Here is a 19,666-nt window from a genome sequence, read left to right on the forward strand (position 1 = left end):
AGTTCGTATAACGTCAACGCGACTAAACTGCTAAGCGTGAATAACGTATTTCTCTTTTAATTTTCTTCTTATTTATATGTTAGGATGAATTAAGATATGATTAATTTGCAGGTTCAAAGTGAAGTTGATGAAGACAATCATGGCGTATCAGAAAATTTAAGGTGGCTAGCAGCTGGTCCAAACATGTCAGTGCCATTATATAGGAGCTATCTTATTAAAGGTATTAAATTCAATATCAAGGCACAAGATGATGTGCGGACAACTCAAAATAGTGGAGTTTATTTACTTGCACATACCATGCAAGTTGCTAGTGCCAAGGATAAAAACCCAATTCTCTCAAATATGGGTTTCTATGGTGTCATTCAAGAAATTTGGGACCTTGACTACCAAAAGTTTACAATCCCAGTCTTTAGGTGTGATTGGATAGATAGTTCTGGTCTTGTAGTCGACGAACTTGGATTTACCCTTGTAGATTTGAGTAAAATTGGACATAGGAATGACCAATTTGTTTTGGCTTCTCAAGTCAAACAAATATTTTTTGTTGACGACCCGATGCATCGTGGTTGGTCGGTAGTGTTATCAATGCCTAGTAGAGAATATAATGATGTTATTGGTGATGAAGTATTAGGTGATGTGATAATTGAGTGTGAGCCATTTACTAGAGGGATGCCAAATGTTGACACATTTGATGAACTGGTAGGTGAGTTAGGCGGTCAAAATATTCGAGATGGGTGTGAAGATATATGGATTGAATGATGCTTATGTAATTGGCAGTGTATGACATTAATTTTGTAATATATTGTAATGTGATTTCTTCACTTTCTACGTTCAAATAAAACACGACGTTATTGTGAATCAGTTATTCAGCATATTTACCGACGTCTTAAAGCAACGTAACAATGAAGAACCACGACGCTATTGTGAAGCAATTATTCAGGATATCACGTCGGTGAAGGATAAAGAACCGCCATGTAATTCAAAATAACACGACTCCAATCCCATAATACCGACGTCTAAAAAACGAGATATGTAATCTGAACGTTAAAAAATACGACGTCATCATACATTTTCCACGTCGCAAGTTCTTTTATAAACGAAGAGGAACGAAATTAATTCCGACGGAAATTCATTATAACCGCCGTCTAATAACAATTAAACGACGTTATTTGTAATACGGCTCCCATCATAATCTACGCCGTCTATATGTTCTGTAATACGGCTCTCATTTATTTGGAACCGACGTTGTTTAGACGTTCAACGTCGTCTATATTATTAAGTGCGTCGTGAGTAATGAATACATATAAATACAACGTCGACTATATAAATGTATACGTCGTAAATAATGACACTGACAACTATTTCCACGTCATCTTTTTTAGATAAAATCGAAGTGGAAAATTTATTTCACGACGGTTTTTTGTAAATAAGAGACGTTGTAGAACTTTAGCAGACTAAACACGTCTGTTTTTATTGTTTTCCGACGTTGTTGTATTTAACAACGTCTAATATTTATGGTCGTTGTTTGTTTCTGAAAATAGGACGTATAAATTTTTTAATACGACTCTCATATATTTGTAACTGACGTTGTTTAGTTTTTCAACGTCTACTATAGAAACACATACGTCGTAAATAATGACACTGACAACTATTTCCACGTCATCTTTTATCAAAAAATCGAAGTGGAAAATTAATTGTACGACGGTTGTGTTTATATGTGCGACGTAGTAGGTATCAATAACGTCGTCTTCTAATGTATTTAAAGACGTCATATTTTTTATTGTCGTGAAAATTATATTTAACGTCGGCGTATTTTTATTGTCGTCGTTGTATGTCTATCTTGCGGCCTTGTTCTCTTAATATGTGTCATATTTTCCCTTTTTAACGACGGTCTTTTTAGAGAATTGGTCGTCTATTATCATCATCGATTGCTTTTTTTAGATCTTTTGCAGTACAAAGACGTCGTTTTGTATTTTTTGATGACGTTGTATTGTTTAACAACGACGGTTATTTAGCGTCGTGGTTTATGAGGGAAAAGATGACGGTGGATTCCACGACCATTGAAAAACCAAATACACGACGGTGATTTACCGTCGTCTTTTTGCTTTTTTGTAGATATACATAGTGCTTTCATTTGCCACATCAAAAGAATTGGAAAACTGGGTACCTTCTTCATTTGTCCCACACAAAGGGTCTAGTTCGACATCAAGGAGACTGAAAGAGAAACATATCCACCAAGAGTCGGCTCCTCCAGCAACCACAAAGTGAAAGAAACCAAAGGCCAAAGTGTTTCATTCAGCTAATAGCTTGTATACCTCAAACGCCAAAGTCTTACCTGCAGATAATCTACTACATTAACTGAACCAAACAAAATAGATCACCTCAGTTGCAACCACTACCACGTCTCTAGAATTGTATTTGGAACAAAAATTAGAGCAGTTTCGAGAGAGAAGATTCTTACCTGATGCTCTGCCAAAGGGGGAATTCTGGACCCCCAACTCCCATAAGTTAGAACAAAATAGGAGAAGAAATCGAAACAACTATAAAGAACAGAAAAAAACGGAAGATAAAAAATATAATGAAGAACTCATTTGTGAAAATTGGCGAAGAAGTTTTGATTATGCAGTTGACATTTGGAACTGCTACAGTTACGAAGAAATAGCAGCAGTTATGTGGAAATAGAACTCCAAGTCTAACGTGTGCTTTTCTTTTCTTTTCTTTTCTTATTCCTTATTCCTGATGCTTCCCCACCCTTCTCTCTGTTTTGAGTCTCTACTGCGCTGCTTTTTCCTCCAGCAAATGACCCACCCCATATCTTTTTCTAAAGTCAGCTTTCATCCTTTGTAAAAATGCAATAGATATCTGTTTGCCAACGACACAGTACGCAGCAAATCCTTTAAAACACACTTAGATGCATACAAAGGAGGAGTTAAACTAATTAAATCGAAAAATTGAAAAAGAAAAATAATAATAAATATCTTGTAGATACTCTAAGATAGGGAAGTCTTCCCCTGCTTCTTCTGACAAAAGAAAAGAGATAAACTTCAACAAAGGTGGAGGAATTCATTGTGTGGAAGAAGACGGAGGGCATGAATGGATGAATGAATTAGTGTTAGCATAATCAAATTAAACCGCAAGGCCCTGTTTTAAAGATAAAGAGAGACATCAATGCAATGCAATCAAACTTGAGGAGAAGGGAAAAGAATTAAAAATCAAAATCAAATCAAGACTAAGAGCATCTCCACCCATAAGGGCTAAGTCTAGGCAAGGGCAAGCAAGGGCTGCCACTATTCACGTAAATAGTGTCAGCCTTGCCATTTGTGGTTCCACCCATGAGAGCTAAGTCTAAGGAAAATATTATTCATTGTACTTTATTTCCTATTTTTTTTATACTTTAAATCATTAATTTTGATAATCTTTTGTAATTAAATTTTAGGATAAGATTTTTGGTTGTCACGTGTCCATTATTTTTCAGAAAAGATTTTCGGATGAGAATCTCGGTTGCCACATGTCTTATTCAAGATAAAATTTTCGGATATTCATTAAAAAAAATTATAATCTCAAATTTCAGATAAGATTTTCACCCTCTAAAATTGTGTCACTTGTCATCTCTATCTTATGAATCCCTCTATAAAACAACACCATCAACTCATACCTCTCACACCATCTCTTATCTATTCCTTCATTTCTCAAATTTTACAAAACACATTCTACTTTCAATGTCAAACTTCAGGAGGATGTTGGAGAGGCAACAAAAAGAAAGGGAAGAAATCTGGCATAGACGTACTGATGAAGATCGGGACGCCGATGAAAAAGAGGAACAAATGCTTGCAGCAGCGGTGTGTATGCTTAATCAATCAAGGGAACACCGCCATTGTCGTGCCCCAAATGTGGACAAGCGTAGGGAGTCTCGAGGTAAGAATCTCTTGGAAGATTACTTTATCCCAAATTCGTTATATCCTGTTTCTAAGTTTCAAGAGAGATATAGAATGCAGCCACATTTGTTCCAAAAAATCATGCATAATATTTGTAATTACGACACATACTTCATTCAAAAACATGATGCTGTTGGAGTTTTGGTCTTATCCCGGAGCAAAAAAGTATAGTTGCTTTGCGGATACTTGCTTATAGGGCATCTACAGAGCAGATAGATGAGATTGCAAGGATGGAAAAATCAACTATCCTAGAGTGCTTGGTGAGATTCTGTGATGCAGTGGAAAATTTGTACACGAGGGAGTACCTTCGCAAACCCATGTCGAGAGACCTGCAAAGGCTTCTACAAAACGCTAAGGCTCGAGGTTTCCCAGGAATGATTGGAAGCATCGATTGCATGCATTGACAGTGGAAGAATTGTCCTACTGCTTGACAAGGAGAGTACGGGAATCGGAAAGGCTAAAAAAGTATAATTTTGGAGGCTGTAGCTTCATTCGACTATTGGGTTTGGCATGCCTTCTTCGGGGTTGCTGGATCTTAGAATGACCTCAATGTCCTTGGTTAATCCTCGGTGTTTGACGAGGTATTGCGAGGTCATTCCCCCAGGTCACATACCAAATCAACAATACTGTATATTCTGGTGCGTACTACATTACTGACGGAATTTATCCTAGGTGGACGACATTCGTGAAAACAATTCCGAATCCCCAATCCGAGAAGGAAACAAGCTTTGCTTCCTTTCAAGAAGGTTACAGGAAAGACGTGGAAAGGTGTTTGGGTATCTTGCAAGCTCGTTGGGCAATTATTAGGGGTGCTGCTCGGATGCTAGATGAGGAGGTACTGCGGAGTATTATGATGACTTGCATCATTCTCCACAACATGATTGTGGAAGATGAGTGTGACTACGATGCTCTAGAGGTGTTTGAACCCGATCTCATGAACACAGCGTTGACAAGAATATATGAAAGTCTGATGGGACCAAATGGACAACCAATGGAGTCCGAACCGTTAGTTCGGGATGGTCGATACAACAACCCCATGATTGATCGTTATCAAGAAATGCAATCTTTATATGTTCACGAGAGACGTCAACTTGACTTGATCGAGCACTTGTGGGAGATGAAAGGCAATCATAGTGGATGAAGTAAAGATTAGTGCTTTGTTTGGAATTATGCTTTGTTTTTAATTATGCTTTATTTTGTGTGTGGTGTTTTTTGGAATTATGCTTTTAAGTATGGCTTGTTTTGTGTGTTGTTTGCAATAAATTAAGGTGTGTTTTTAATTAATCTTTGTTTTGATGCTCAAATATTTTTAATAAATAGTCATATTATTTAATATTTTTTTTATTGAATAAAAAGGAAACAATACAACAAATTAAAGGATAATACAACAATACGACAAATACAACATATGGCAAAGGTGTTTCAATACAACCTAATGGTTTTCATCATTTAACCAATCCGTATTGCTAGGTCCGTCATCATGGAAAAGTTTTCTTCTCATCACATCCCTTCGTGTGAGCTTCCAATAGGCCTTTGTTTCATGAGACATATGGCTCGTATCCATGGCCATGATTTTCATCTCTATATCATCCATGTCTTTTTCTTGTGCCTGCTGTTGTTGAATTGCAAATGCTTCCTCTCGTGCCTTGTCCGCTTCATCTCTTTTCAAGTCTCACTCAATTCTTAGTGAGGTGTTCTTAGCTATTTGCTCCAACAATTGTACACATTCATTATTCGAAGTGCTCCCTCTCTTGGTCTTTGCCGCCTTTCTCCCAATAGCTTTCGGCGGACGCGGGAGTGGAAACTCCGTTTCCATTAGGGAGTCCAATGGCGAATCGGTTGATGGCAAATCGTGGAGTGGCATCTCATTCAACACAACAGGCGGACCGGTGGGAATAATTTTGAATCTCGAACAATCCTTCACAACTTCTCAACATTGAAAATGCACGAAACTTTTTTTGCCTTGCCGCATGGCACCGAACCATATTTGTGCTTGTATGATCTATTAAAAATAAATAATTAGAAGTGCAAGAAAAAAAAAATATTATGCAAGAAAATATAAACTATTTTGAAATGCAAGAATAAAATTGATTATGCAAGAAAATATGGACAAATTGGAAATGCAAAAAGAAAAAAAAAGATTATGCAAGAAAAAGAAATATAATATGCAATAAAAAAAAGTTACATTAAATTGATTAAAATGGAAATTATAAATATTTTACCTCATCGGATATTTTTGACTGCTTCGAATGTTCTCCATTGCTTTTGTCAAGGTATTTCTCCATTTCCCTAACGCTTTATTCAGAAGTTTCCATCTACTAGACAAGGCCATTTTGGTCCGACTGGAACCCAATCTTTGACAAAATTCTCCATGAATTTTGCTCCACATATGATGGAACTTCATCTCATTGCCCGTGATAGGGTCATGACTAACGTTCACCCAAGACTGACACAACGCAATATCTTCCTGAGTTGTCCACGAGCCTCTGGCTTCGACAGAATATGCCATTTGTTTTTTTTTTTTTTTTTTATACAAATGGAAAGTAGTAGAAAAATGTGAGTGAAGAGTAAAAAATATTGAAAGGAGAAGAGTTTGTATGGAGAATTGGTGTGGAAAGTAGTATAAAAATGTGAGTGGAGAGTAAAAAATATTGGAAGGAGAAGAGTTTGTATGGAGAATTGGTGTGGAAAGTGAATAATGTGAGTGGAGAGTAAAAAATATTGGATTGAGAAGAAATTGTATGAAGATTTGGTGTGGAAAGTAAATAAAATGGTTTGGTATTTATAGGGAAAAAATACATAATTTTTTGGTATTTTTAAAAAAAAATTTCAGATTTTTTTCGATTTTTTGTTGTAATTTTTTTAGCCAAAAAAAAGGAGGACTGTCGGATTTCTCGAAAAAAAAAACATATCAGAGCGTCCCAGTTGCGACACGTGGGACATGCCCGTTGGATTCTATCAGCGCTGACGTTAGCGAGCGGAAGTCAAATTTTTTTTACCGTTAGCATGTGAGTTTCACGCACCAACGGTAAAAAAAATTTGAATTACCATGCGCTGACGTTAGCGTGACATCAGCGTTGACATCACAGCCCTCGGGCCGAAGCCCAGGCGAAACCTGCCCTTGAGCTTGCCCGAGCTGGTGGGACTCATCGATTGCCCTGACCTCCTCTCTCACGCTGGAGCTGGAATGGGCTTGCCCGGGGGGCCTTTTGCCCGGTTTCATTGCAGCGCTGGAGCTGCTCTAAATAGAATTAAAAATCCAAAACATACTGAAGAATTTAATGTCAAGCAACTTGTTGCCAAGTATCTTCACAGGTCTTCCTTGCACAGAAAAACTAAAGTCATTGACAGGAAAATAAAGAAAACCATTTGGCGAACCAAAAACAAAACCAAAATGAGAGAGAACTAAAAAAAAACCAAAAAGAGAGAGAGAGAGAGAGAGAGAGAGAGAGAGAGAGAGAGAGAGATATTCATACCATTCACATCAAACACATCAAATCTAAATGCTCTTCATTGGTGCTCTGGAGAAAGAACAAATATAATCAAAAATTAGAGATAGTAAACAGATCAAACCTAAATGCTTTCTACATTTATGCTTTGCAGGAAATAAAAATAAAAATAAAATTAGAGGGAGAGAGAGAGAGAGAGAGAGAGAGAGAGAGAGAGAGAGAGAGATTTGTACCCCTAACATCTTGATGCTCTGCAGAAAGAAGATTCATTGAAGCAAAAAAAGTGAAAGGAACTGCTGTGTAATGGCATGAGGATGTTAGGTTGTGTGGGAAATGTTAAAACTGACATGAACTGTAGTGGATTTGAGTTGGTTTTTCAATTTGTTTTTTAATTTGTCTCTGCGTTCTTCAGTTCCTCTTTTCTAGGCAACCCTTGTTCGTGGGTTAAACCGTTCTTCACCCTTCCCCTATGGTAGAACAGCACGACTCTTTTGTTCTTTTTCTTTCTTTTTATTAAGTCAGTGGTGTTTTACTATCTCACCATTTTGACAAAGGGTATTTTCGAGATTTTTGAATATTTAACCATTCTCTTCCTTTATATATATATATGGATGTATGGCATGACAACAATCCATCTTCCCTGAAATTGAAGCAACTAAACCCTCTCACTTACTCTTCTTGTGGCGGCGGTTTTTCTTGTGGTGGTGACGGCGACTTGTTTTGTTTAGGGTTAGATGTTGGGTTTTTTGTATTTTGTGGGCTTTTGTTGTTTTGGGCCTCCTATTTTGCTATTTTGGGTTTTGTTTTATTTTGTTATGTTTGAGTCCTTGTTCTTCTTTTTGTTAGTTTTTTGGCAAACAAATTTCATTCATTTCGACCAAAAAAATCGTGAATTGCTTGCTCTGCCTTAGGAGCTGGTCGATGATGACGAAAATTATCGCGAAAAGAGCTGCAGGGCTCACGCTTCTCCAAAAGGGTAATCCTTCTTCTCTCTATTCTCTGTTTGGGCTCGTCTTTTTCAGAAGCCAGTTTTGCTCTTTTGATGTCAATCGTTGTCATACTGTTAGTGTTAAGGAAACCATTGATTTGGAGGATTTGGTAAAAACGCGTTGTAAATCTGGCAATCTTGGGTTAGACGAAGCACTGGGTCACTTCGATTCCGTAATTCATATGAAACCCATTCCCTCGATTTGGGCTATTAATCATTTGCTTGGGGCAGTCTCCAAGATGAATCAGTGTTTCACTGTAGTTTCTATGTATAAACAGATGCTGGCTTGTGTTGGCTTACACCCGGAAGTCGGTACACTGAGTGTTGTTATCAATTGCTTGTGCCGTATGAATCGGGTGGACTTGGGTTTCTCTGTTTTAGCAACTATCCTTAAACATGGTCTTCAGCCCAATGCTTATACTTTGAATGCTTTGCTTCATGGGGTTTGCAAGTATAGGTCGCTCTCTGAGGCAATGGATTTGTTCCAGAAAATAGAAGAGAAAGGATTAGCATGCAGTGAAATCACTTACGCTACTATAATTAATGGGTTGTCCAGAGCTGGGAAAACATGTATGGCGCTTGAGATACTCGAGCAAATGTATGAAGATGGAAGGTTTAAGCCTGTCCCTCATTGCTATAATCCAATCATTGACCGCTTACGCAAAGAAAGAAGAATAGATGAGGCGCTGACCCTATTTCGAGATATGATCAACAAAAGTGTTGTGCCGGATAAATTCAGTTACACTTCATTAATTTATGGATTATGCAACATGGGTCTTTGGACACGAGCACTTGCTCTGTTTGAAATAATGAAAAACAAAGGCATAAAGCCCAATGTTTTCCATTTCAATTCCTTAATTGATGCTTCATGCAAGTCGGGTAAGTGGGAAGAAGCTGTGCTGCTATTTTAGAAACATGATTGATTGTGGCGCCTTCCCTGATATTGTTACATTCAGTTCTGTGTTGGATGCTTTGGGCAAGGAAGGGAAGACGGCAGAGGCACTTAACCTTGTGGAAGAAATGTTCCGTAGAGGTGTAAAGCCTAATGTCGTCACCTACAGCTCCTTAATTAATAGCCTCTGCCATTCCGCGCAATGGAAAGAAGCCACAAGGTTGTTTAATAGAATGCTGGATGAAGGAATTGCACCAAATGTTGTAACCTTTACCACTGTAATACATGCTCTTTGCAAGGAGAGACGGATCGAGGAAGCGCTCTCCGTGTTAGAGCTAATGCCCCAAAGAGGTATGAGGCTTAACATATTCACTTACAACTCTCTAATTTATGGCATGTGCCGTACATATCAATGGGCTGAAGCCACAAGGTTGTTTGATGAAATGGTAGCTCAGGGAGTCTTACCTCACATATCATAAATTTGACAATACTTTTGGATGCTCTCTTCCAAGGAGGGATGCCAGAAGAGGCTCATAAAGTAGTTGAGGCCAAAGTTAAATATGGTATGGAGCTGAGCAAAATAACTTGCAGTATGCTAATTGATGATTATTGTTTTCGTGGCAAAATGGATAAGGCAAAGAAGGTCATTGATTTAATGGTGATAAAAGATCGTGTCCCTGATATTGCTTCTTGCTATAAAGCCTTGGTCAACGGCTATATGCAAGCTAAAAGGACAGGTGAAGCTTTGAGGCTCGTTGAGGAAATGATCGAACAAGGGGTGATGCCTGATTTGGAAACCCTAAAGGCTTTGAGAGGTTTGCGTCCTAAAAGGCATGTTGTATCTGCAGAATAGTTCCCCATGAGACTGGTGGAACTAGTTACATTTCTGTTAAATCTTTAACTGCTAATCATGTCATTGCATTCTAAACTTGTATGACCAAGCAATATTAGTGAATGGAAGTGGTTTCAAACAATTATAGGATCCTAACCCTAAGGAAACCATTGATTTGGAGAAATTGGTAGAAATGCGTTGTAAATCTGGTAATCTTGGGTTAGATGAAGCACTGGGTCACTTCAAATCCATAATTCAAATGAAACCCATTCCCTCTATTTAGTCTATTAATCATTTGTTTTGGGGCCCCCTCCAAGATGAATCAGGTTTCCGCTGTAGTTTCTATGTATAAACAGATGCTGGGTTGTATTGGCTTACACCCCGAAGTCAGTACACTGAGTATTGTTATCAATTGCTTGTGCCCTATGAATCGGGTGGACTTGGGTTTCTCTGTGTTAGCAACTAAACTTAAACATGGTCTTCAGCCAATGCTTATACTTTGACTGCTTTGCTTCATGGAGTTTGCAAGTATGGGTCGATGTCTGAGGCCATGCAGTTGAAAATATAGAGAAAGGATTAGCATGCAGTGAAGTCACTTACGCTCGTATAATGAATTTGTTATGCCGAGCTGGGAAGACATGTATTGCACTTGAGATACTCGAGCACATCTATCAAGATGGAAGGTTTAAGCCCAACCCTCAAGGCTATAATCCAGTCATTGACAGCTTATGCAAAGAAAGACGAGTAGACCGGGCTGTGATCCTATTTTGAGATATGGTCTTTGGAAGCGAGCACTTGCTCTGTTTGAAATAATGAATGAGAACGGCATAATTCCAGATGCTGTCACTTTTACTTCCTTAATTTCTGCAGCGTGCAAGTCTGGAAAATGGGAAGAAGCTGTGCGGCTATTTAGAAACTTGATTGATTCAATCCGGGGGCAAGCTTATGAAGCAGTGCCAAGCTTCAAGCAACTGCAAGTTCTTACATTGTGGTTTTTCTGGGATTAATTGTAACAACCCAGTTACTGTTATGAGGGTGTTTGAGAGCTCTGTTTATTGCTTGCAGCCTCCAGGGGATTCACACACTAGAAGATCAACTTTCGACTCGTTTCTGACGGGCTGCATTCCGGTTTTCTTTCATCCTGCAACTGCGTATACGCAGTATTTGTGGCATTTACCGCAGAATCATACCAAATATTCGGTGTTCATTCCGGTGAAAGAAGTTGAAGATTTGAAAGAAGGCATCATTGAGAAAACTTTGCTTGGAATTTCAAAGCATGAGGAATTGGCCATGAGGGATGAGGTTATAAGGCTAATACCAAATCTGGTATATGCAGATCCCAGGTCAAGATTAGAGACCGAAGATGCATTCGATTTAGCTGTACAGGGAATTCTTGAGAGGATAGAGAATGTTAGGGAGGTTATTAGAGAGAGGAAGGATCCTGGTATTGGTTTTGCAGATGAGGATAATTTTAAGTTTACATTTCCTGAGACACCAGAATAAACTTGGTAGATTGTGTTTAGAGAACAAAAAGAGATAGAAGAACATTGCAGGATATTGAAATTCATCAAACTATAATTATTTCCATTTGGTTGTAGAAATATTATATGAGACAATGCCAGTTTTTACCTCTGTTTCTTATAGCAACTAAAGAATTTATATTTAGTCCTGTTTTTTCAGAAAGTAAACCAGAGAAGAAAAAAAAAAAATAGAAAGGTTATTATATAAAGTACATTGTAAGTTTCAATAAATAAAAGAAGATACATTTTGTTAGTCCTCATCATTTGGCCCGCGGGCTCATGGGCCGATGGGGTCCCACCCGGCCCATCGAAAAAAGCTCGGTCCGGCTCGTTATGGGCTTTGAGATGGCCCGGCCCGCCTTGGGCTGGCCTAGGCTTGGGCTTGGGTGTCTGAAGCTCCGCCCGGCTCATAGGCTTTGCCCAATTAAGCCCAAGAAAGCCCGCCCAGGCCCCGTCCACAAAAGTCTGGCCCGTTAGGCCCGCATACATATATAATTATGTATAAATAAGAGTTTAGGTTTAGGATTATATCACTTAAATCACATATATAATTTGTTTCATTTTATTTACTTTTCTTTACTCATTCCTAATTTATAATTGGATGATTAGCACATTAATTTGTGTCAATTATTAATTCAACAACTATATATATAATATGAACAACATATCACATCACCAAATATAATCATATCACGAAACATAATCGTACCACCTAATATAATCATGCTTTTCTTAAACAGATCACCAAATATTTGCATATTTATTCATACCATCCTTTAAAAAAAATATTTTTTTGATACTTATTATTTTTTAAAATTATTTCTTAAAACATATTATGATCTAATTATGTAATAACCTCAAAAATAATACTTGGTTTTATTATTTTTGTGAAAAATCTTATAAGTTGTGTGACTTTATTGGGTGTTTTATGAATTTGGTTTGATGTGAAAATATTGGAATTAAGTGAGTTTAATATCAAATTTGGACTAAAATGCCCTTATGATTAACTTTATGATTTTTTTTAATGAAGCAGGGCCCGTTTAGGCCCGGCCCGATATTTTCTCTCCCTTCTTTAAAGCCAGCCCGACCCGATCCAAGCCCATTAAATTTAGACCGAACGGCCCATTTACGAGCCGTACATTTTGTGTGGAGGTCGCTATACCATGAGTTTGGCAAAAGCTAGGGTCATCCGTGTAGTCTTTCCTCTTGCTTTTGGATGGTTTAAAGAAAAAAGGACCAAATTTAAATCCAATGATAAAAATAATTAAATAAAATATTCTAAATTATATCCAACATCATTTTTCATTTCAAACTTTATCAATACACATTTATTTGTTAAATTATCCACCTAACATTAATTTATTCATATTTCAATGCCAAAGTTTCTTCAGATTTCATTTTATTTAAATTTTGACTATCATTTCTTTCAAAAGATGGCCCCAAAACCATTTTTATTTATGTGTTCTACTCGTTTTTATGAAACAAATTTTATTTTCCAGAATTTATTTTATTTTAGTTAAAATGTCCATAAAAGTAAATTACGACGGATTAAACTAAAATTAACTCAAAGAAAGTTAACATGAAAAAAATTAATGTTAAAACACCTAAAATTTGGGTTTGGGAGTATGTTCTTGTGATATAGAATCATAACCGTTTCTGTCCTGTTTGGTTCGGTTTGGTTCAAATTTTTTGTGGTTTAAAAAATAAAATGAATAAATATAGTCAATTCGGTTGGGTTTGATCTTATTTTTTGTGATATAACTTGTCCAGTTTGATTTTCAGCTTGATTTTGACTATTTTGGTAAACTCGATTTGGTTCGACTTTCTGGTTCGACAGTTTTTATGCCCCTAATATCACACTAACATAGAGTGGAATCCAAATCAACCAAAGTTTAACTATTGCAAAGTTAAATAAATAAATGAATGTTTAAGAACACAAGGCCGGTGTCCAGTAGCCTGTTGGATTTGTGGTCCAAACCAAAACCCGTTCGAGACTGGGAGAGAGAGAGAGAGAGAGAGGAAGAGAGAGAGGTTGACAAAAAAATTTAAAAACACAAGAACATCACAACTTCAGTTTATAATTTACGCTAAATAAGTACATGTTCTGTCTCATATAGTTTTTACACCCAAAGAGCAATTGCAGATCTGCACCTCTTCTTCTATCTCCTTTTGTTTTCTAAACAAAAATAATTGAACTCAATCAAGTTTGTTCTTGTGTCTGAGGAAATGTGTACTTGTAACTATCCTCATCAGCAAAACCAACACTAGGATCCTTCCCCTCCCTAATCACCTCCCTAACATCCTCTATCCTTTCAAGAATTCCTTTCACAGCTAAATCGAATGCGTCTGCGGTCTCTAATCTTGACCTGGGATCTGCATAAACCAGGTTTGGAATTAGCCTTATAACCTCCTCTCTCATGGCAAATTCCTTATCCTCTGAAATGCCAAGCAAGATTTCCTCAATGCTGGCTGGCACATCTTTTGCCTCCCTCACTGGAATAAACACAGAGTAGCTGCTATGATTCTTTGGCAAATGCCACAAGTATTGAGAATAGGCGGTACCCGGATGGAAAAAAACGGGTATACAACCAGCCAAAATAGAATCAAAAGCTGATCTCCTAGTGTATGAATCCCCTCCAGGCTGCAAGCAATAAACTGAGCTCTGAAACACCCTCATTACACTAGCCGGGTTGTCACAATCAATGTTCCCAGCAGAACTACAATCTATTAACTTACAAGTGCTTGAAGCTAGGCACTGATCTATAATTTTGCCCCGAATCGAACTCTGCTGGTCAGGCCTTGGTGCCCCAGCAAAAGTGAACAAGTAAGGCCTTTCTAGCTTTCTCATTCTGTCCTGCCATTGAATCAATTCAATGTCCTTTGAAGGATGAAAATATGTAGGGTATGGTATAGCATAGTCATTTTTCCATGAGCTTCCTTCAACTGATAACATACTCATGTTCATAGACTCAGGCAACCACCTCAGTTTACTACCCCAATCAGAAACATCATCTGTTTGCCTCCTGAAATCCCAAGAAATCCTCCCAGCAACCAAGAAATGGTCTCTCCCCAACATTTTCTTCCATTCGGGTTTTCTCGAAAGCCAATCGACAAGCTCTTTCGCCGAAGTGTCTCTGACCGTGAGATTAGAATCCCACAGATGGAGGCTGGCATCAAGGCCAGCATAGAATGGGACATAAATGGCCGAAGCCAGAGTGGAATTTTTTGTCAAACACTCATAATGCTTCATCTTGTTGTGGAATATGAACTCCAACAAGAACTGGTTTGTGGAAAACCAACTCTCATTGGCCAAAACCCCTTCATTGTTCTCAATTTCAGGACCAAAACCAAAATTCTCAAAGTAAGGACACAAATTGGGCTTATCAGTCCCCCTAGTAAGATATTTACAGTTCTTGAGCAAGTCATGGTTGAATTTTTCAGGAAGATCATCATGCATATAAACAAAACGACCAGAGCATGATTCTGTGCTGGGCTGGTCTGTAATTGAAAGGGTTTGGTTATTCAAAATACCAATTGGGTCAACTTGTTGTGTGTTGACCAAAAGATTGACCCCATTGTTGACACTAAAAAAGGTTGAATAATCAAAGGAAAGCAATATAAAGCACAAAGCAAAGGAGATGAGAATGCCAAACCAGAGTTCTTGAGAGCACTTTGCAGGGAGCAGTTTCTCCATTCTTGGGCTTGCTCTGCTGAGCCAACCAAGATCTCCAGCTACTCCAGTCTCACAGCAGAAGACAGAGACATTAAGTTAAGAGAAGGACGGGAAAAGCTTTGTTTGTGGAAAAGGCAAAAGGAAAGAAAATAAAAGTGAAACCCCACAGCATTAATAATGTGAAGGAGAATTGATAGGTCCAGTATGGCAAATATAAGTACAAAATTAACTTTAGAAAAAATCATAGGCTTGCTAGTGTTGGTTGTTGGAAGATGACAAATGAAATGAGAATTGCTTTTGCTTTTGGATATCTGCAACAAGAAAAACAATTTGAAAAAGTTTTTACCGAGGGAGGCACGTCTAATAGTTTGTCGGGTGATTAAAGTACAGCTGTTACACGTAAAACTGGGGGACACCGACACTGGTTAAGGGCATGTTTGGCAGTATATTTAGCAAGGAAGAGTGTTTTTAGCAATGTTTAAAAGAAAATTTTAAAATTATTTCTGAATTATAAAAGCAGTTAAATTGTTAGTAAAAAAATTTGTTGCACATCCTAGTGATTCGGTTTGTTTTGTTTTTAAAGAAGTCAATTTGGTACCTCATGTGCTAGTTTCTTTTACTTTCATATCTAATTAGGTATCTGAATTCTGAATTGTATGAGGATCCTCCTGATATCATTAAAGATAATTTAGTATGTAATTTTTCATATGTTTTTTAATATCATCGCTTCTCTTCAAAAATAAAAAATAATTTTTTTGTTGCACTTATAAACAAAAATGTTTTCTACGTAACTTAAGCATCCCCATGCGGTGCGGATTAAAAACCGGCATGGGTTGCAAAATATTCATTACTTGTTACAATGGATTAGTGAAGGCCTTGTTTGTTAGGCAAAAAGAAAACATAACAAAAACAAAAGCAAAAGAGCAAAAGCAAAAGCCTCCTCTCAGCCTTGCAAGACCCAAACGCTGGTTGCGACGATCTCAAGTCATTGTTGTGAGGTCCGATAAGTTTTGTAATTTTGGAAGGTTTCGCAAATCTGTAAACTCAATTTCCGGTTTTTAATGAAGAAATTTAGGTGAGTCTTTTCGCCTGTAATCCTTTTCTCGTCAAAATGATTTTACCATTTTGGTTGGTTGAAAATAAGATGGAAGGAATTACAGTGATTGATGTATGTATTTTTCAAAACAAAGAGCTCTTTAAGGCGGTCTATTCCTTGCATTGTATAAGTTATTGCCCCGATACCTTTAAAACCTATTTATTTATAATGTGATCGAATAATTGAGTATAACCTATCCAGCCCGTCTATGCATATTTTAAGACGCTTTGGATTTTCAAACACATTACAACATTTGGATTTGCAGTGACCATTTATTAAACGTCAGAATGGGAAGACAAGGATAAGATCTCTTGCATACGGCAATAAAGTTGCATTCATAATAGTATAATACAAAACACAAAAATTAAAAAATAAATAAAAAATACATAAAAAATAAATAAAAAATACATAAAAAATAAATAAGAAGATCTAAATAAAACTCATGCCAGTAGTAGATCGCTGGAAATCATATTTTTTCCAGATACGGTGGTGGGTGTGGCCGCGACAGCGCTTCTTCATGTGGTGGTTATAGAGTTTTTTTAGGCTCATGAGTTGTTTTAGGGTTTTGGTTATATTGGGTTTGTGGGCTTTGTTTGAGCTTATGATTAATTGTGGTGATGTGTGAGCTAGTAGTCTTAGTGCGGCTTTTATTTGCGTTAGTTTTGCTTTTAGTATGTTAGTTTGTTGTTTTTTTTGGAATTGGTATCTTGTTAATGTCTTTAATTGTACTGTTAAAATTTATCTAATGAAATTTCTATTTGATAAAAATAAAAATAAAATAAAACTCCTGCACGTAAGTACATTCTCTTTAATGAAGCTGGTAAAGGGTCAGGTTGGGTTAATAAACTCCTTGCGAGATCTTGGGCTGCATATACAATGCTGAAAATGTTTTTTTTTGTTTTTTTGTTATTTTGTTTTGGCTTTTATTATGAAAGAAGATGTTGTTTTCAGACCGAGAATTGTTATTATCACAACTCTGTTGCATAAAAAAAATTTATAAAAACAAAGCGATAGTAATTGAAAATGTCTCCTTCAACAAAGGAGCAGAGGTTGGAACTTGAAAGGGTTAATTATATCTATTTTATTTTTATTTTTATACAGGAGATATTAGAGCACGGGACATTCGAACACGGGTAATTTACTAAGAAGGCCACACAATACCAAATGAGGTCTCTGGACTTACTATGTATTCATCCAAATTAGATTCATGATAAAGTTATAGAGTTCGCGTACAAATAGTGACGGACGCACAGAGGGACTAGAGGGGTTAGCAACCCCATGGCAGCCAAAAAGTTGGCTGTGGAGGTCTTAGGGGACCCTATGGTTAGCTGGTGTGCGACCCCAAGCCACACACCATATGTTCGATGAAAGACCTGAAGGACCTTGTGTTGTTGTGGTCTTTTTTTCTTTACAAAATTAGTGAAATACCCATTCCTAGACATGAAACTATAAATATACCCTATACTATTTAAAGTATAGAAACACACCCAAAATAAACCCAAAAATCGACAGCTGTAGATTTTTTAAATTTAATAGCAATGTTGAATTATTGTTTTGCCCTTTTGCCCAAAATAAACCCAGCTCCAAGGCTCAATTAAGATAAACGGCGATTGCTCCTTCAAAATCTAGGAGCTGGTCTGTGAGAAATCGACGAGCTGCCGATTTCACTAACCTCCCCGTCGGAGCCGCATCTCTAATTTTCATTGCTTTCTAGATCTCTCACTTGCTTTCTCATAGATCTTGCAGCTATTTCCAAATCTCATAGCTCAATCTCTCGCATCTTAGTCATAGGCAAGGTCATTTTACAACTCAAGAAGTGGACTCGGGTCCTGATCTATGAGGCCGACTCTTTCCTCCACCGACAATGATGGGTTGCAGAGGCCTTTTCTCTGTTCGGTGAGATCATCGAATCGAAGATCATCAACGACCATGAGATCGAGAGGTCCAGGGGCTTCGGCTTCGTCACTTTCAACCACGAGAAGGCCATAAGGGACGCGATCGAAGGCATAAACGGCTAGAACCTTGACGGCCGTAACATAACCGTCAATAAGGCCCAATCTCGTGGAAGCGACGGTGGTGGTGGTGGTAACGGAGGTTACAGCCGCGGAGGATATGGCGGCTTTGGCTACTGAGGTGGCGGTCATCGTGAAGGCGTTGGGGATAGCGTCTCGATGACGATTCGGTTTAGGCCACTTAGGTAATTTGTATTTGATATTCATTTGAGTTTTGAATTGTGATTTTAATTTTTTGTTGTTTATAATTTGGATTGATTTTAGATTCAGTTTGGTTGTGAATTTAATCTTGTGTTTTGGTTTGAGCTGTGGTTAAAAATCTGTGATATTGAATTGGGTTTTCATATTAATTGAGGTACCCTTTTTGAGTTGAATCTGAGTATATTCGTGCTGGAGGGTTGGGTTAGTAGTTTGAATTTCTGAGTTGGATTAGGCTTAGCTTAGTTGAATTAAATATTTTTTTTATTCAAGGATCTACAATTCTTCCAAGGTTGATTTGTGAGTTGGCTGCAATTTTCATTGTAGACCTACTTTTCAGTTACATTGCTGTGAAAGATAGACCTTTTCAAAAGCGAAAAAAAGAAAAACTAATTGGCATCTACCCTAGACCATACTAAATACCTTTGAGTATTTTAGTTCTCTGCTTCTTTGCCTTAAGAAGCTGGAGGCTTGTTTAATTTATGTTTACTTTTTAGTCAAGAGTAGCTCAAAAAATTTAGATTGACATTCATGTGGTCAAGGTCTTTGGGTCCTAGACTAATGTGCTTTCAGAAGCTATGTGCTAGAGTGAGGTTACATTAGTCTAGATGTAATGGAGTAACACTTTCAATTAGTAGAAAACAGTATCTAAAGCTTACTTTCAGAAGCTATGTGCTAAAATGAGGTTATGCGAGCCAGTTCTAAGTTTCTAACTATGTGGTGTGCTCTCTATTATTTTTGGAATCCAATATGCGCACGATGCCTATGGATTTTCGTCTGTTATGTTATTGTGATAATAAGTTCAATACACAAAACCCTACTTTGAATCTCAAGAAAACTGGAAATGCTCCAACAGCAATACTTTGTCATTGCTGATGCCTTTTGATGTTAGTTTCATTGATACATGAAACAATTACTAGTACTGTTCAATTATACATTATCAAGTTTACGACGCTTTTATCCCGGTCTCATTCTGTAATGTAACATGTTGATACAACTTCTGATGGGTTGGGTTGGGTCTATAATTAATATTTGAACTCTATTTCACATAGGCAAATTCGGGAAAGAAGATCC

General features: G+C 37.4%; 1 protein-coding gene, 1 long non-coding RNA gene and 1 pseudogene across 3 annotated transcripts in view; 1 reads left to right on the forward strand and 2 right to left on the reverse strand.

Annotated features, from left to right (window-relative positions):
* LOC109946604 overlaps positions 1-3,243 on the reverse strand; it is a 14,623-nt gene extending 11,380 nt beyond the window's left edge. The window contains exons 1-2 of the long non-coding RNA XR_002269726.1: positions 2,459-3,243; positions 2,165-2,332 (exon numbers count right to left, since the gene is read on the reverse strand). This is a non-coding gene — a long non-coding RNA (uncharacterized LOC109946604). The remainder of the gene's footprint in view (positions 1-2,164; positions 2,333-2,458) is intronic.
* On the forward strand, positions 8,199-11,740 carry LOC18793451 (annotated as a pseudogene). Its single transcript, XR_002269941.1, has one exon. The product of XR_002269941.1 is annotated as a pentatricopeptide repeat-containing protein At1g62914, mitochondrial (transcript).
* LOC18793400 (probable xyloglucan galactosyltransferase GT14) lies at positions 13,648-15,467 on the reverse strand. The gene has a single exon (XM_007222591.2). It carries the CDS (start codon positions 15,305-15,307, stop codon positions 13,814-13,816), a length of 1,494 nt encoding a protein of 497 aa, XP_007222653.2. The 5' UTR covers positions 15,308-15,467; the 3' UTR covers positions 13,648-13,813.

Source organism: Prunus persica, chromosome G1 (genome assembly GCF_000346465.2).
Source record: "Prunus persica cultivar Lovell chromosome G1, Prunus_persica_NCBIv2, whole genome shotgun sequence".
NCBI classification, from domain to species: Eukaryota; Viridiplantae; Streptophyta; class Magnoliopsida; order Rosales; family Rosaceae; genus Prunus; species Prunus persica.

Bases quoted from the DNA above. Each gene is read 5' to 3' on its own strand.
- LOC18793400 (XM_007222591.2), bottom strand. From the start codon at position 15,307: ATGGAGAAACTGCTCCCTGCAAAGTGCTCTCAAGAACTCTGGTTTGGC.